The sequence below is a fragment of the Phacochoerus africanus genome, chromosome 13 (assembly GCF_016906955.1).
Source record: "Phacochoerus africanus isolate WHEZ1 chromosome 13, ROS_Pafr_v1, whole genome shotgun sequence".
Lineage (NCBI taxonomy): Eukaryota > Metazoa > Chordata > Mammalia > Artiodactyla > Suidae > Phacochoerus > Phacochoerus africanus.
In genome coordinates, this window is record NC_062556.1 from 47,984,838 (window position 1) to 47,998,093 (window position 13,256).

At 43.3% G+C, this 13,256-nt stretch overlaps 1 protein-coding gene across 14 annotated transcripts in view; it reads left to right on the forward strand.

Annotated features, from left to right (window-relative positions):
• LMO7 (LIM domain 7) overlaps window positions 1-13,019 on the forward strand; it is a 225,041-nt gene extending 212,022 nt beyond the window's left edge. For 13 of the 14 annotated variants that reach the window (XM_047755673.1, XM_047755675.1, XM_047755677.1 and 10 more), the window contains 5 exons: window positions 3,184-3,397; window positions 6,689-6,967; window positions 9,493-9,601; window positions 10,762-10,864; window positions 12,276-13,019. In XM_047755673.1, the coding sequence (XP_047611629.1) occupies window positions 3,184-3,397; window positions 6,689-6,967; window positions 9,493-9,601; window positions 10,762-10,864; window positions 12,276-12,298 (728 nt within the window). In that variant the 3' untranslated portion in view covers window positions 12,299-13,019. The remainder of the gene's footprint in view (window positions 1-3,183; window positions 3,398-6,688; window positions 6,968-9,492; window positions 9,602-10,761; window positions 10,865-12,275) is intronic. The other variant, XM_047755683.1, reaches the window with a different exon arrangement.
• Window positions 13,020-13,256: the final 237 nt, after the last annotated feature.

Here is a 13,256-nt window from a genome sequence, read left to right on the forward strand (position 1 = left end):
GAATCAGTTCAAGTAGTTTTGAGGTTGAGTCCTTAGGGTTTTCTATGTATAGTATCATGTCATCTGCATACAGTGACAGTTTGATCTCTTCTCTTCGTATATGGATGCCTTTTATTTCTTTTGTTTGCCTAATTGCTGTGGCTAGGACTTCCACAACTATGTTGGGGAGCAGTGGTGAGAGTGGGCATCCCTGTCTTGTTCCAGATTGGAGTGAGAAGGCTTTCAGTTTTTCCCCATTGAGTATTATATTTGCTGTGGGTTTCTCATAAATGGCTTTGATTATATTCAGGAATGTTCCCTCTATACCCAGTTTGGCGAGGGTCTTGATCATGAATGGATGTTGGACTTTGTCAAATGCTTTTTCAGCGTCTATTGAGATGATCATATGATTTTTGACTTTTTTTTGGTTAATGTGGTGTATGATGCTGATTGATTTGTGTATGTTGAACTGTCCTTGTGAACCTGGGATGAACCCAACCTGGTCATGGTGTATAATTTTTTTGGTATGTTGTTGGATTCGGTTGGCTAAGATTTTGTTGAGAATTTTTGCATCTATATTCATCAATGATATTGGGCGATAGTTTTCTTTTTTGGTGGTATCTCTGGTTTTGGAATGAGGGTGATGGTGGCATCATAGAATGTCTTTGGGAGTATTTCTTCTTCAACCTTTTGAAAGAGTTTAAGGAGGATGGGCACCAATTCCTCTTTATATGTTTGATAAAATTCACCTGTGAAGCCATCTGGTCCTGGACTTTTATTTGTAGGGAGTGATTTTATGACCTCTTCAATTCATGAATTTCTTTTCTATGGACAGATTCATTTGTGCCATATATTAAATTTCAGATATAGGTGATATCATAGGTTTTTTTTTTTTTTTTTTAGTATAAAGTCTGTTTCTAGGAGCGTAAGTAACTAAAGTTATATAACTAAGAAAAAAATAATCGAAATACCATTTTAGGCAGGGTTTGCACACCAGGCTTTGAGGAAGCAGGGTGCTGGTTGGTTATATAGATGAACGAAGGTCCAGGTGAGGATTGGGTGAACTTGGCAGATGGCCAGCACCCCCCAACCCCAGCTCCAGCCTGTCACGGCCCTGTGGGAAGAGGCAAATCTACGATTGGCACCTCTTTCTGTTGTGAGATAGAAGTTAAAAAGGTCTGGATTTTTATGTTCTCTTTTAAGTGTTTGACCAGAAATTTTTAAAATTTTGCAACCCTTTCTCTGTGAGCTGAACAATATCCATAGGCCCCAGTGGTCTGATGGCAGCTAGTTTATAACCTCTGGGTAAAGCTTGTAGAATTTAGTTTCTAATTAGTTCTATGATCATTCCTTTTCTCTTAACACAGAAGACCTTCCATTATCTGGTCCTGGTTTAACTTTTCAGCCCTATTTTGCTGTTTCCCCCATTAGGAACCCTTCACTGTAACCAAATTGTTCTCTCTCTGTTTCCAATTTATCAGAAGCTCTGTGATCTAGTCCCTGCTGGTCTTAGCTGTTTGGATTTCCAGTGTCTTCTCCCCTGAACTTGTCCCTAAGCCAGCGTTAAAATTTGGCTGGCTCAGTGGATTAAGAACCTGACATAGTGTCTATGAGGATGCGTGTTCAATCTGGCCTTGCTCAGTGAGCTCGGATCTGGCATTGCTGTGGCTGTGGTGTAGGCTGGCAACTGCAGCTCCAATTGGACCCGTAGCCTGGTAACGTCTGTATGCCACAGTTGCGGCCATAAAAAGAAAAAAAAAAAAATTTAAAGTACTTCGGTCTGCCATGAAACATTTTTAACCTGCAGTGATCATCTTCTTTCTTGAACTTGAACACATGACCTGTTAATAATAGCAAGTGTGGCTCTCTGAAATAGTCTTGTTACGATTTGTGGCTTGTGCTATTAATCTGGTTATTTTTTGTATGTCTGTTTTCTCCACTTGACTGACTGTAAGCCCCTGAATAGCAGACAGTGGACATTATTAAATATTTTGTTGAAAACTTGATTATGCTAGTGAGGCATCTAAAAAATAGGGAACATTTTATTGAAAATCTGACCAAATTGATAAGCCGTGTGTATACATCATTGTAAACATAGGTATGTAGAAGAAACTTTTGATGGCCTTGTTTGTTGCTTACTGGAAGATAAACTAAGGCAGGATGAATTTGGAAAGAATGGCAATAGCAGTGTATCTAGAGAGCAAAAAAAAAAAAAAAAAGAAAAGAAAAGAAAAAAAGAAAACTCTTAGAGGAAAGTTCCTAATCCAAATTAAGATGGGGAGGATACTTCCAAGTTCTGGATGTTTTACCCAAGTCAGAAATTAATCAGCAGACCCAGGGAGACAGATCCTTCAAGATAAAACCTGACTTAATTGTCGTTCCTAAATTCAGCCTTCAAATTATAGCTCTGTCAGTTCCTTAGAGGAGATACAAATCTGATAACATTCCTTGATTATCATTTTGCTTACTTGGCTGTTTTTCAGTTTCACAAAAGCCATCTTGGTGGTTGCCTGTGCTGTCATTCCTACGATTTGGTCATGACTTATTCCATGATTTACACCATGAAAACTCGAGCTGTGTCAGCTAGGGAAGCATGCATTTATGTCTTCACTCTCCCCCCAGGAGGCGTGTACATTTTTTGAAAGAATAGAGCTTCCTGTTCCCTTGCAGAGCTGTCACAGCAAGCATTCAATGAACAGGGGCTTAATTGATTTTAATTTAGGAAGGAAAGAAATAGTGGAAGAGAAACTATTTCTAGATGAGCATTTTGTAATTTAATATCCCTGAAATCAAGGCTGGTTGTTTCCTTTTTAGGCAGCCTCCTTAGTTTTCCTGAGTGCATCCCCTGGTATGCCTCTGGGTGTGCATCTGGAATTTCCAGAAACAGGAGATGATTATTTTGTGTCCTAGGCAGCGGTCTGATTAAGAATTGATAATGTTTGACATATGTGCCCAATGTCACATTTTTATTTTTATTTTTGACCATGCCTGTGGCATGTGGAAGTTCCCAGGCCGGGGACCAAGCCTCTGCCACAGCAGCAGCCCAAGCAGTGTCACAGCATTGACAATGCCAGATCCTTAACCTCCTGCACCACAAGGGAACTCCCCCAATGTCACATTTTTTTTGCTTCACTGTATTTGGAGATTTATCCACTACCCCTTTTTTTATTGCTAATCCTGGAGTTTTTGATGTTTTTAATTTAGGAAGCAGTAGATATTTAGAGAGAATTGGGAGCAATAGCTCGTCACAGAAGAGCTCCAAGAAGGAACAAGCCCCGTCGGGAGCGGAGCTGGAGAGACAGCAAATCCTTCAGGAAATGAGGAAGAGAACATCCCTTTACGATGACAACAGCTGGATCCGACAGCGCAGTTCCAGCATAAATAAAGAGCCCATTTGTCTGCCTGGGATTATGAGAAGGTACGAGACATCTTTGGAATAATTTCCTCTTCTGCACTGTGAGGCAGTTACTGAATTTCTAGACATGCCGATGTTTTGGACAGAAGAGGTGTCATCATTTCTTACTCATGATTTAGTGGGGTGAGGGAGCACGTGTCATCAGGCCCATGGCGTGGAGCACTGATTAGTGGCCAGCCCCTGCCAGGCGCTTTGTCTACATCATCTCACTTAACCTGGGAGGAATGTCTTGAGGCAGGGATAGCAGTTCTGTTTTTCCATGCAAAGAAGCTGTGGCTCCAGCAAGGAATGCACTTGGACAAAACACATGGCTACTAGGTTGCCAGACTGCACATGGAACTCTGATGTGAGATGCAGGCACTTCAATAATTTATGCAGCGGAGTGCTCCCTTAGATGCTGAGCTTAAAAAAAAAATTAAATCTCAGTTTGTAATAAGATAGTGGTTAGATTGGAATCATGAAAATTTCACAAAGGTGGAAACCTACTTTTTGTAATTTTAAGGAAAAAAATAGAGATAAAAGTTGATTGGAGATGAGAGGATGAATGAAACAGATGTATCTTGGGTAAGTGAATACAGAAGCTACTTTTATTGAGTATGTCCACAGCTGACAAACTGAGGAAAATTATTGGCAACGTATGACAAAGAGCGAATTATCTCAATGTAAAAATAGCTCTTGTAAATCACTAAATACATCCTGACAACTTTAGCGAAAAAAGAGATATGAACAGATAGTTTGTAGAGAAAAAAACAAAGTCAGTAAGCATATAACAGATCAACACTACCCCTAAAACAACAGTGGTATACCTTGCGTGGGGGTGTTGTTGACAGTTAAATGGCTAATTAAATCTAGTGTTGACTAGTAGTGACTGTTGTATAAGGCAACAGGAATTCTTATTCCCAACTGCATGGGCAGGTTTTTTTAGGATTTATTAAGCAAAAGTTTTTGCCTATACCCTGTGAGCAGTTTCATTTATGGCATTTTATCTCCTGGGTATATTTGGATACGTATGCAAAGACTGTCTTAAAGGATGTACGCTTAAATGGTATTGGCAATAGCAAAAGAGGGAAATGGAGTATCTCCTAAGAAGAGTGTACTTAGCGCTCATTAAATAAAGGCGGCACTCTGATAAATAGCATGCTCTACAACTATTAAAGCGTTAAAGAGACATTGCTGTTACCGTCGCAACCATTAGTGGGTTAAAGGAATTCATTACACTCACAATTCTGAGGGTTGGCTAGGCAGTTCTTTGCATGGTATTGGTTGTGGCACTTGGGGCCACTAGAGTCATTTAGAGCTAGGGTGGGCACATGTTTTTGTATGCAGGACCAGATGGTAAATACTTTAGGCTTTGTGAGCCACATACACCCCTATCACGAATTTTTTGGCTGTTGTTTTTCATGACCGTTTGACAATGTAAAATACCCTTAGCTCATGCAGTATTCCTATCCTGGTAGTGGGCTGGAACTGGCTGACCCCGATGTAGATCCTCCACTGAGAGCTGAGCTGGAGCTGTTGGTTGGGAGCTGCTCTTTCTTCTCCAAAGAGCCCTCACCACAGGGCTGCATGGGCTGCCTCATGCCACGGCACCTGGATCCAGAGAGGAAACCTTGCAAGAGGCATAAGCCCTAATGGGCAAAGGCTCATCTAACCTCCAGCTGTATCACTTTTGCTAATGTTCCATCGACCAACAGGTCACATAGCCAAGCTCAGAATCAGTAGGAGGGGACCACGCAAAGGTATGGATACCAGGAAGGTGATCCACTAGGGGCCACCAAAATACTATCTGTCACCTTAACTGACATGAAGAAAGTTCTGAGAAAATAGGTATTACATGGAATATAAAGCAAGTTAGGAAGAACATGTGTTATAGAATAATCCCATTTGTTAAACACATGTTAAACGCATGAACATATGTTATAGCTGTATATAAACATGGCTATAGGTACATATATACATTTGCATATATATGTCAATAAGTGCTTGCCTATGTGAGAAAAAGTCTAGAAGGATGCACAAGTTAGCAGTGGTCCCCTCTGGGAATTAGGGCAGGTAAATTAGAAGTGAAAGAAGGGGAAGCCTTACTCTTCCCTCATGTCCTGCTCTGTGACGTAGGTCTGTCCCATTATGGTGATGTGGTACTTTTCTAATTTGAAAAAACCCCGCCCATTTCAAACTTGGGATAAGAGAGAAAGTTTTAAAAGTAATAACATCAAAATTGACAAGGTCAGAAAGAAAACTCTCTTAATCTGGAGTCTGTCTTTGTAGGTCAGAATTAATGTTAACTACATTATTATTATTATTTTTTTGTCTTTTTGGGGCCTCACCTGCAGCATATGGAAGTTCCCAGGCTAGGGGTCAGAATCAGAGCTGCAACTGCCAGCCTACACCATAGCCACAGCAACACCAGATCTGAGCCGTGTTTGCGACCTACACTCCAGCTCAAGGCAATGCTGGATCCTTAGCCCACCGAGCCAGACCGGGGGTCAAATCTGTGTCCTCATGGATACCAGTTGGGTTCGTTACCACTGAGCCACAAGGGGAGCGCCCATAACTTCATTTAAGAGAGGTTTTCCAAGTGTTTTATTTAAATCAGTTAGTGAGCCCAATCCTATTTTAAACGCATATTCCATTGAAGAGAAGTGGCTGGCACACGCTTCTCCACTGCGGACATTAGACCGTTGTTTGGTTTCAGAGTTTTGGGTGCTGAGTGAACGAGGGCTGCATGGTGGGAATGACCCGGTGACTTTAGAATCAGGGAGACTTTGGTTTGCAGGCATTTCCCCCACTGATCAGCCTCTTCTTACTACGGACAAGTTAACTTCTGTGAGATCTAAAAAAAAAATTGTGGTTTGTGTTGTGAAGATGAAGTAAACTTAATTTTTGTGTCAGTGTTTCCTCTTAATACCTGACATATGTAAGTGCCTATGAAAAGGTGTTTTTTTCTGTGGGTTTTAAACGTGAAGATTGATAGGTCCAAGCAGTTGAAGATTTAAAGGATGCCTGTATGTGTCCTTTGCCTTAGCATTCTATTTTTAAAATATTTTTTTATAATATTTTCCTTTCCACTTTGGTATTCTTGTAGTCTGAGCAGCAAGTAAATGAAAATAAATGAAAGGTAACTGAATATGAAAAGGGAGTTTAGTCATTCAGGGTCATTCGATGTGTAGCTGGACTTGGATTCACACCTGCTTCAGTGAAATATGTCACATGGATACTTCAGTGGCTGTAACAGTGTTCAGTGGATTTCTAGCTGGATGTGCGATGGAACTTGATGGCTCCTCTCTGTTTCAGAGGCGAATCTCTAGATAACCTGGATTCCCCAAGAACCAATTCTTGGCGACAGTCCCCTTGGCTCAATCAGCCTTCCGGGGTCTATGCTTCCTCCTCTGTCCAAGACTTCAGTCGCCCCCCTCCTCAGCTGCTGTCCACGTCAAACCGAGCCTACATGCGAAGCCCATCCTCCAGCATCCCCCCGCCTTCAGCCGGTTCTGTGAAGACCACCTCGCCCTCCCCTACACCACGCGGCCATCCCCCCGCGCCTCCGCAGCCAGGCTCCCAGCCACGCAGCAGGTCAGGCCCTTTGCGGTTTCCCTCTTCTTTCCTTAGTCTCAGGGGGTGTTTCTGCGTCAAAAATTGCCCAAGATCGTGTCCAAGCTTTCCACTGAAAAAGAAGAACCTTTTCGAATGTATCATATTCGGTGTTCCTTTACCAAATCAATTTAGAAGGCTTCCTTAAACCTTCCCAGGCCAACCCAAGACCATTTACAGATGTCTTCTGAAGCCTTTGGAGGCCTTTAAAACGTTCACTTTGTGGCCACTGTCTCATTTGCAGGGGTTTGTGGTCAGGGTCTTAGACACAGTGGGGGCGTGAATAGTGCTGAATCAGGAAAATACACGGCAGCTCATGAAGGCATGACAAATTGAGGAGCAAAAGCAGTATTGTAAAATGTTTGACTGTGTTAATGAGACTATAATATAAACTCCTTTTATAGGAATTGAGTGTAAAGGAAAAGTATGATAACCAAGCCCGCATGGTCTGAACAAGCTGGATTTAAAAACAAACAACCAAAAAACCTTAAGTTGGATACTGCTCTTTGGGTTTTTGATTTCCAGAACTATGGCTTGTCTCTTGTCTGGTTTGTCAGCATCTTGCTCAGATTACATGAACCGAATTCTGCAGGCCATCTGCTGTGGGACGGTGTGAGGGTCGTAATGGTGGGTTTCGACGACTTGCCTTTTGATATGGGCTGAAGCTCAGATATCAACAGCTGTTGGGTTTTAGGTCTGGGTGGCTTCTGCACAGATCAGTGGGGTTTCAGGAGGCCACAAACAGCAGGATTTCTGTTGAGACCAGAAGGGACTTCTACTGGCTTCTACTAGTTTTCATCGCCAATGAGATACTGAAAAGTAGAAACATAGTGATTGGTATTGGGATTTTTTTTTTTTTTAAAGCTATCAACGAGCAGAAACACAATGATTAATACTGGGAATTTTTTTTCTTTTTTCTTTTTAGGGCTGTACCTGCGGCATATGGACGTTCCCTGGCTAGGGGTCTAACTGGAGCTACGGCGGCTGGCCTACGCCGCAGCCACGGCAACGCGGGATACTAGCCACGTCTGCCACCTACCTCACAACTCATGGCAACACCAGGTCCTTATCCCACTGAGCGGGGCCAGGGATACAACCTGCATCCTCGTGGAAGCTAGTTGGATTTGTTTCCATTGCACCCCAACTGGAACTCCCTGGGAATGTTGTTAAAGCTCGCAACTGAGGGATTTTGTTAAGAGAAGATATTTTATTTAATTTATTTATTTATTTATTTATTTATTTATTTATTTATTTATTTTGTCTTTTTGCCATTTCTTGGGCCGCTCCCGCGGCATATGGAGGTTCCCAGGCTAGGGGTCGAATCAGAGCTCTAGCCGCCGGCCTACTGCACAGCCACAGCAACGCAGGATCCGAGCCGCGTCTACAACCTACACCACAGCTCACGGCAACGCCGGATCCTCAACCTACTGAGCAAGGGCAGGGACCGAACCTGCCACCTCATGGTTCCTAGTCAGATTCGTTAACCACTGAGCCATGTCGGGAACTCCATCCAAGAGAAGATATTTTATATCCAGCTCCCATGGTACTTGTACCAGGATTCATAATGTTTGTATCAGGGAGTTTGAACTGGGAGAAGGGAGGAGGATGGATGGTAAATCTGGGGGGAAGATGAGGGCCACAGAGTGGGGGGAAGGCGGAGGAGAGAGTACCTGTCTCCTTACTGAGAACCCCGCCCTCAGAAGGCAGAAAGGGGAGGGGGCTTTCCTGCCCTCTTCAGGGTCTGTCTAGAGCATGCAATGCTCTCTCCTGAGACACTCCACAGCTCTGCCCTCTCCAGCATCCCTGACATGCTCCGCCGGTCCCGAGGGAGCCAGAGATAAGACCCAGCCTTCACCTTCCCGCCTGGGAGAGGAGATAAGACTTGTAAACAAAGGAAAGGAGAACTCGCCGTACCTGTCTCGATGGCAGCTGTCGGGCGGTTTTCATGTCCTTCTCCCCAGAGTCAGCCAGCGGCACAGCCCGGGAAGCACGGATGCTTCCATTGAACTTGAATACTGGGGGAGGGAGAAAGAGGGCTGTTGGGAGGAAGGGAGAATAAGCCGGAGATGGTAGTCTGAAGAGACTCGCCATGCCTCTCGGAAGAGGTTGGGGCTGCTCTTTTCATGCTCTGCGGGGCAGAATGACGTGATTCAGGTTGTGCTTCCGAGGGTTTATCTGGCCAGAAGATGTTGGCTGGATTAGAGAGGAGGAGACTGTTGCTGAGCACAGATGGGGTGTCAGGGGAATATCGTCATCAAGTGCTGGATGGACTAAGTACATGGACATCGACCCTTTATGTGACTAGGTTTCAAGTGTTTCAGAGCCTCGGGGAGATCCTTCCAGGTACAGTCTAATCAGGGCACACTTTGCCCAATGACAGCTTTCTCCACAGATACATACAGACTCCTGTAAATTCTTATTCATGTTAATACCACAGCATGATTTTTAAATAAGAACCTTGAGCTACGTGGATCAAAGCCTCCCTTCCATTCTCGTTCTGCGTCTAGGTCGGTCAGTGGGAAGCGCGTGTGCTCCTACTGTAATAACATTCTGGGCAAAGGAGCTGCCATGATCATCGAGTCCCTGGGTCTTTGTTATCATTTACATTGTTTCAAGGTGAGACTGAGCCACGCAGCCTGCAGGCCCGCACCGCTTTGCTGGGAGAGCGCATGGCTGCTTTCAGCGCTGGGTATGGATGTGCCACTAACAAGCTAGGAGCTGCCTTTGTCGGTCTGTGCTGCACTTTGAATCACAAATTGCCTGCTCCTGCTCCTGCATTCTCAAACTCGGACCCTGGCTTCAAAAATTAAACCTGGACGCACGGTGTACTTCCTATCACCAGCCAAAGATTCTATAAGTCACATTTGCAGGGCTCAAATGCTGTCTCTAACATGCTGTCGTAGGCATATTTAATATGTAGTTTACCAAGGCTATTAACAGCATGGAGATGTGCAGATAGAACAGTGTCCAAAACTCTAGCTTTGAATAGGGAGCGTTGAAAGGGAAAGCAGTGTAAATATTTTTACAGTCATGTAGCCTGCTGGCACCTGAGGGGTTCTGGCACATAGAAAAGAAGGAAGGCTGTATTGCTACTGTATTTTGCAGTATCTGTCTTTAGAGATGCATCTGTTTGATTCTTGAACTTGAGTTGGGCCAGAGAGAGAATCCAATCCTGGAGTCCTGCAGAGCTCAGCTTGTTTAAGCTTGCATGTCTCTGGCTCTGGTTGTTCCTAGGCTTAGCAGCATGAGTCAAAATTCTTAGTGTTTGAGCACATGGAACCGAAATCCGCAGCCTCGAAGAGAAAGCACCACATGTGAACACTCACTGGATTGGTGGTGCAGGGATGTGGGGTGTGGTCCTCCCCACCCCCAACCCCCACTCTCTGATCCCCACTCCCACCCATACCCCCAGCAGAGCCAGAAACCCAGTTGGCTGCCCCTTGCCAGTTCCTTCCTGTGGCATCCGAGCCCCTCCCTTTCCCTGGGAGAAAGGAAGGCTCAGTTTCTTTAAGCCAGTCAATGCATCACTTCTATTCTTTTGGTATCTTGGGAATGGTATCTTGGCTCTTAAAATTGGCTTTATGAATTCTTTAATATCTCGTCTGTCAGGCTTCATCTTAAGCTATCTTTTGGCCATTCCTCCCCCCCCCCCCCCGAAATGCATCTAAGAGCTTAGAAGCTGCATCTTGCTCAATTTTTTCTTTTGCTGGGGAAGCCCTGAGCTTTCTGCAGCTAAGGGTGGATGTTTCATGTTTTTGTTGCCGTGTGTCTTGCAGTGTGTGTCCTGTGAGCGTGACCTCGGAGGCTCTTCCTCAGGAGCCGAAGTCAGAATCCGAAACAACCAACTGTACTGCAACGACTGCTATCTCAGATTCAAATGTAAGAGAGCAAATCAGGGAGAAAATCTCTAGTCTTTTACGGAGACCGCGGGTTCCCATGCATTTCCCTGAACCTGCAACCCCCTCCCCCTCAAGCTCCCTGGCCCAAGACTCCAGGCTCTAGGAATGTCAATGTGTCCCCTGCAGAGATGGTCCCGAGAGAGGGTCAGTGCCCAGGATTCCAGCCATACGAGGGTGGGCGAGCGGCTGAGGAACTGGAGAGGGTCACCTGCCCGAGTCTGGATGGTGTGCGGTGCGGTCTGCTCAGAGTCTGGAGAAACTTCTAGTGACTCAAGGATACAAATAAACCAAGGCAGACCATTAAAATGCATCTTCTGTATAGACGCTTATCGGTTTCTTGGCTAAGGCTGGGCCCCCTCAGCATTTTAGCTGATTTCTATTATTTACCAATGGGCTTTAATTATGCAGTTTAGAATATGAGAAACTTAAAACTGTGGTCTAGAAAGGTAATAAAGAGTACTCAGTTAATGCGTTGTTGCTACATAATCATATACTATCAATGAATACAAGATGTTCAAAAGGAGAGCATTGATTCCCATTACGTCCTATTTACGTGTCATTTTTGAAAAAATTGCGTTTTTCAAAAACTTCAAACGCTATCTTGTGGCTAAGCATGCTTTTTTTTCCCCTGTAAGTGTGTTGTAAAACACAGCATAGCGTAATTAGATTGCATATTGTTTATAGCTCCTTAGCACAATTAGATTGCATATTGTTTATAGCTCCATAAAGACAGCCATTATTCCTTTTTATATTTTGAGCCTCGATGCTGGTAACATGTGTTTCTTCCTTACCACGAAAGGGTGTTTGTTGCAAGTGGTATCAGCAAAACCCTATGCTTTTGAGCTCTGAGGTATTTATATGGCCTTCATGTGACGAGTGTTTTGCACATGGCTTAAGCCCAGTCAACTCTCTTTTATCTGTCTCCGTGTTTTGAGCCTTCTGACCCCACTGGTCCAGCCCTTTGCTGGATGCCAGCACTGAGGTTGGAGATCGTCAAGGCTGGGCATGGAATTGGGGTGGAAACGTGTGTATGTGTGTGAGCTTTCTCTCTTTAATTAGAATTCCAAAGCCAAACGTAACTGATTTTCGGAATCATCATGGAAAAATTGCCCATGCCTTTTCTCGCCTCCAGTACAAATAATAGAGAGTTGAGTGTAACTTGTTTCTATATCAGCAGTTCATTTTTACTCCTTTTTTTTTTTTTTCCCTCAAATAAAGACTTCTAGAACCCAGAGGCTGTGATTTGCCTCGCTTTATCCTGAGTAACAAAGTGACTCTTTCTACCTCATTGGGGTCCTTCTCGGAGTGATTCCTGCTATGTACCCCAGGGGGCGATATTCAAGTGTTCCTGAATCTAAGTGCTTTTCTTTGTTCTCTTCTTGCCTGATCAGCTGGACGGCCAACCGCCATGTGACCTAAGCCTGCACACGAAAGCGCTGTTGCAGATAGAAGAGGAGGTGGTTGCTGCAGATGTAGATCTATAAATATATGTTGTATGTCTTTTTCGCTCTCTTTTTTAAAAAAGAATAACACTTTTTTTCCTGGCCTCTTTAGATTACACCAGAGCATTCTAATCTTGGTAGAACACGTATTTTTGTTGTTTATTTATAAGAAGGTAATTACGCGTGGGGGAAAGTGCCGTATTTTACTCGTTTTCAAATTCAGCATCGTTAAAGCACAAGAGAAAGATAAGAACAGCATATTTTTTTTGAGGCTGATAATGATCTTGTTTGACTTTCTAGTGGTGTTTTGAAGAGGGTTATTTTATTGGTTTTTTTTTTAAGGTTCTGAAACATTATTTGAAATAGTTAATATAAATATGTAATTGCATTTGCTCTCTTTATTGGAATGTATGCTAAATTAATGCAGAACCATATGGAAAATTCCACTAAGCTCCACCTCCAAGTTTGCTTTCTGTATCCTTCTTTTCATCTATGTAACATTATGATTAATTTTTTTTTAGCTTATGTTAACATTTTATTTGCTTGATGTGGGGAGCTCTGTTTTCTTCACCAGAATTGTCCTAAGCAATTCCCAGTAGAAAGCTGCTTCTTTTCATTCATGGAAAATCTTCATGCCAGAAGTAAGGCTTTCTGTTCCACTGCATTTGTAAATAAACTTGCTGATGCATTTAAGGAACGGCTCTTTTTCTTCTGTGTGCATCTGCGTTTGTCAACCTTCCAAGCCTTTTACTCACATCTCAGGGTGCGACTTTTCTTGGTATTATGTGTTATTTAGCATCTCTACTGAGGTATAAATCTACATGCAATAAACTGTATGTATTTAAACTGTACCTGGACATATTTTGACATATGTGTATACCTGTGAAATAATCACTGCAATCATGATACTCTTTTTCCTGAAGTATTTTA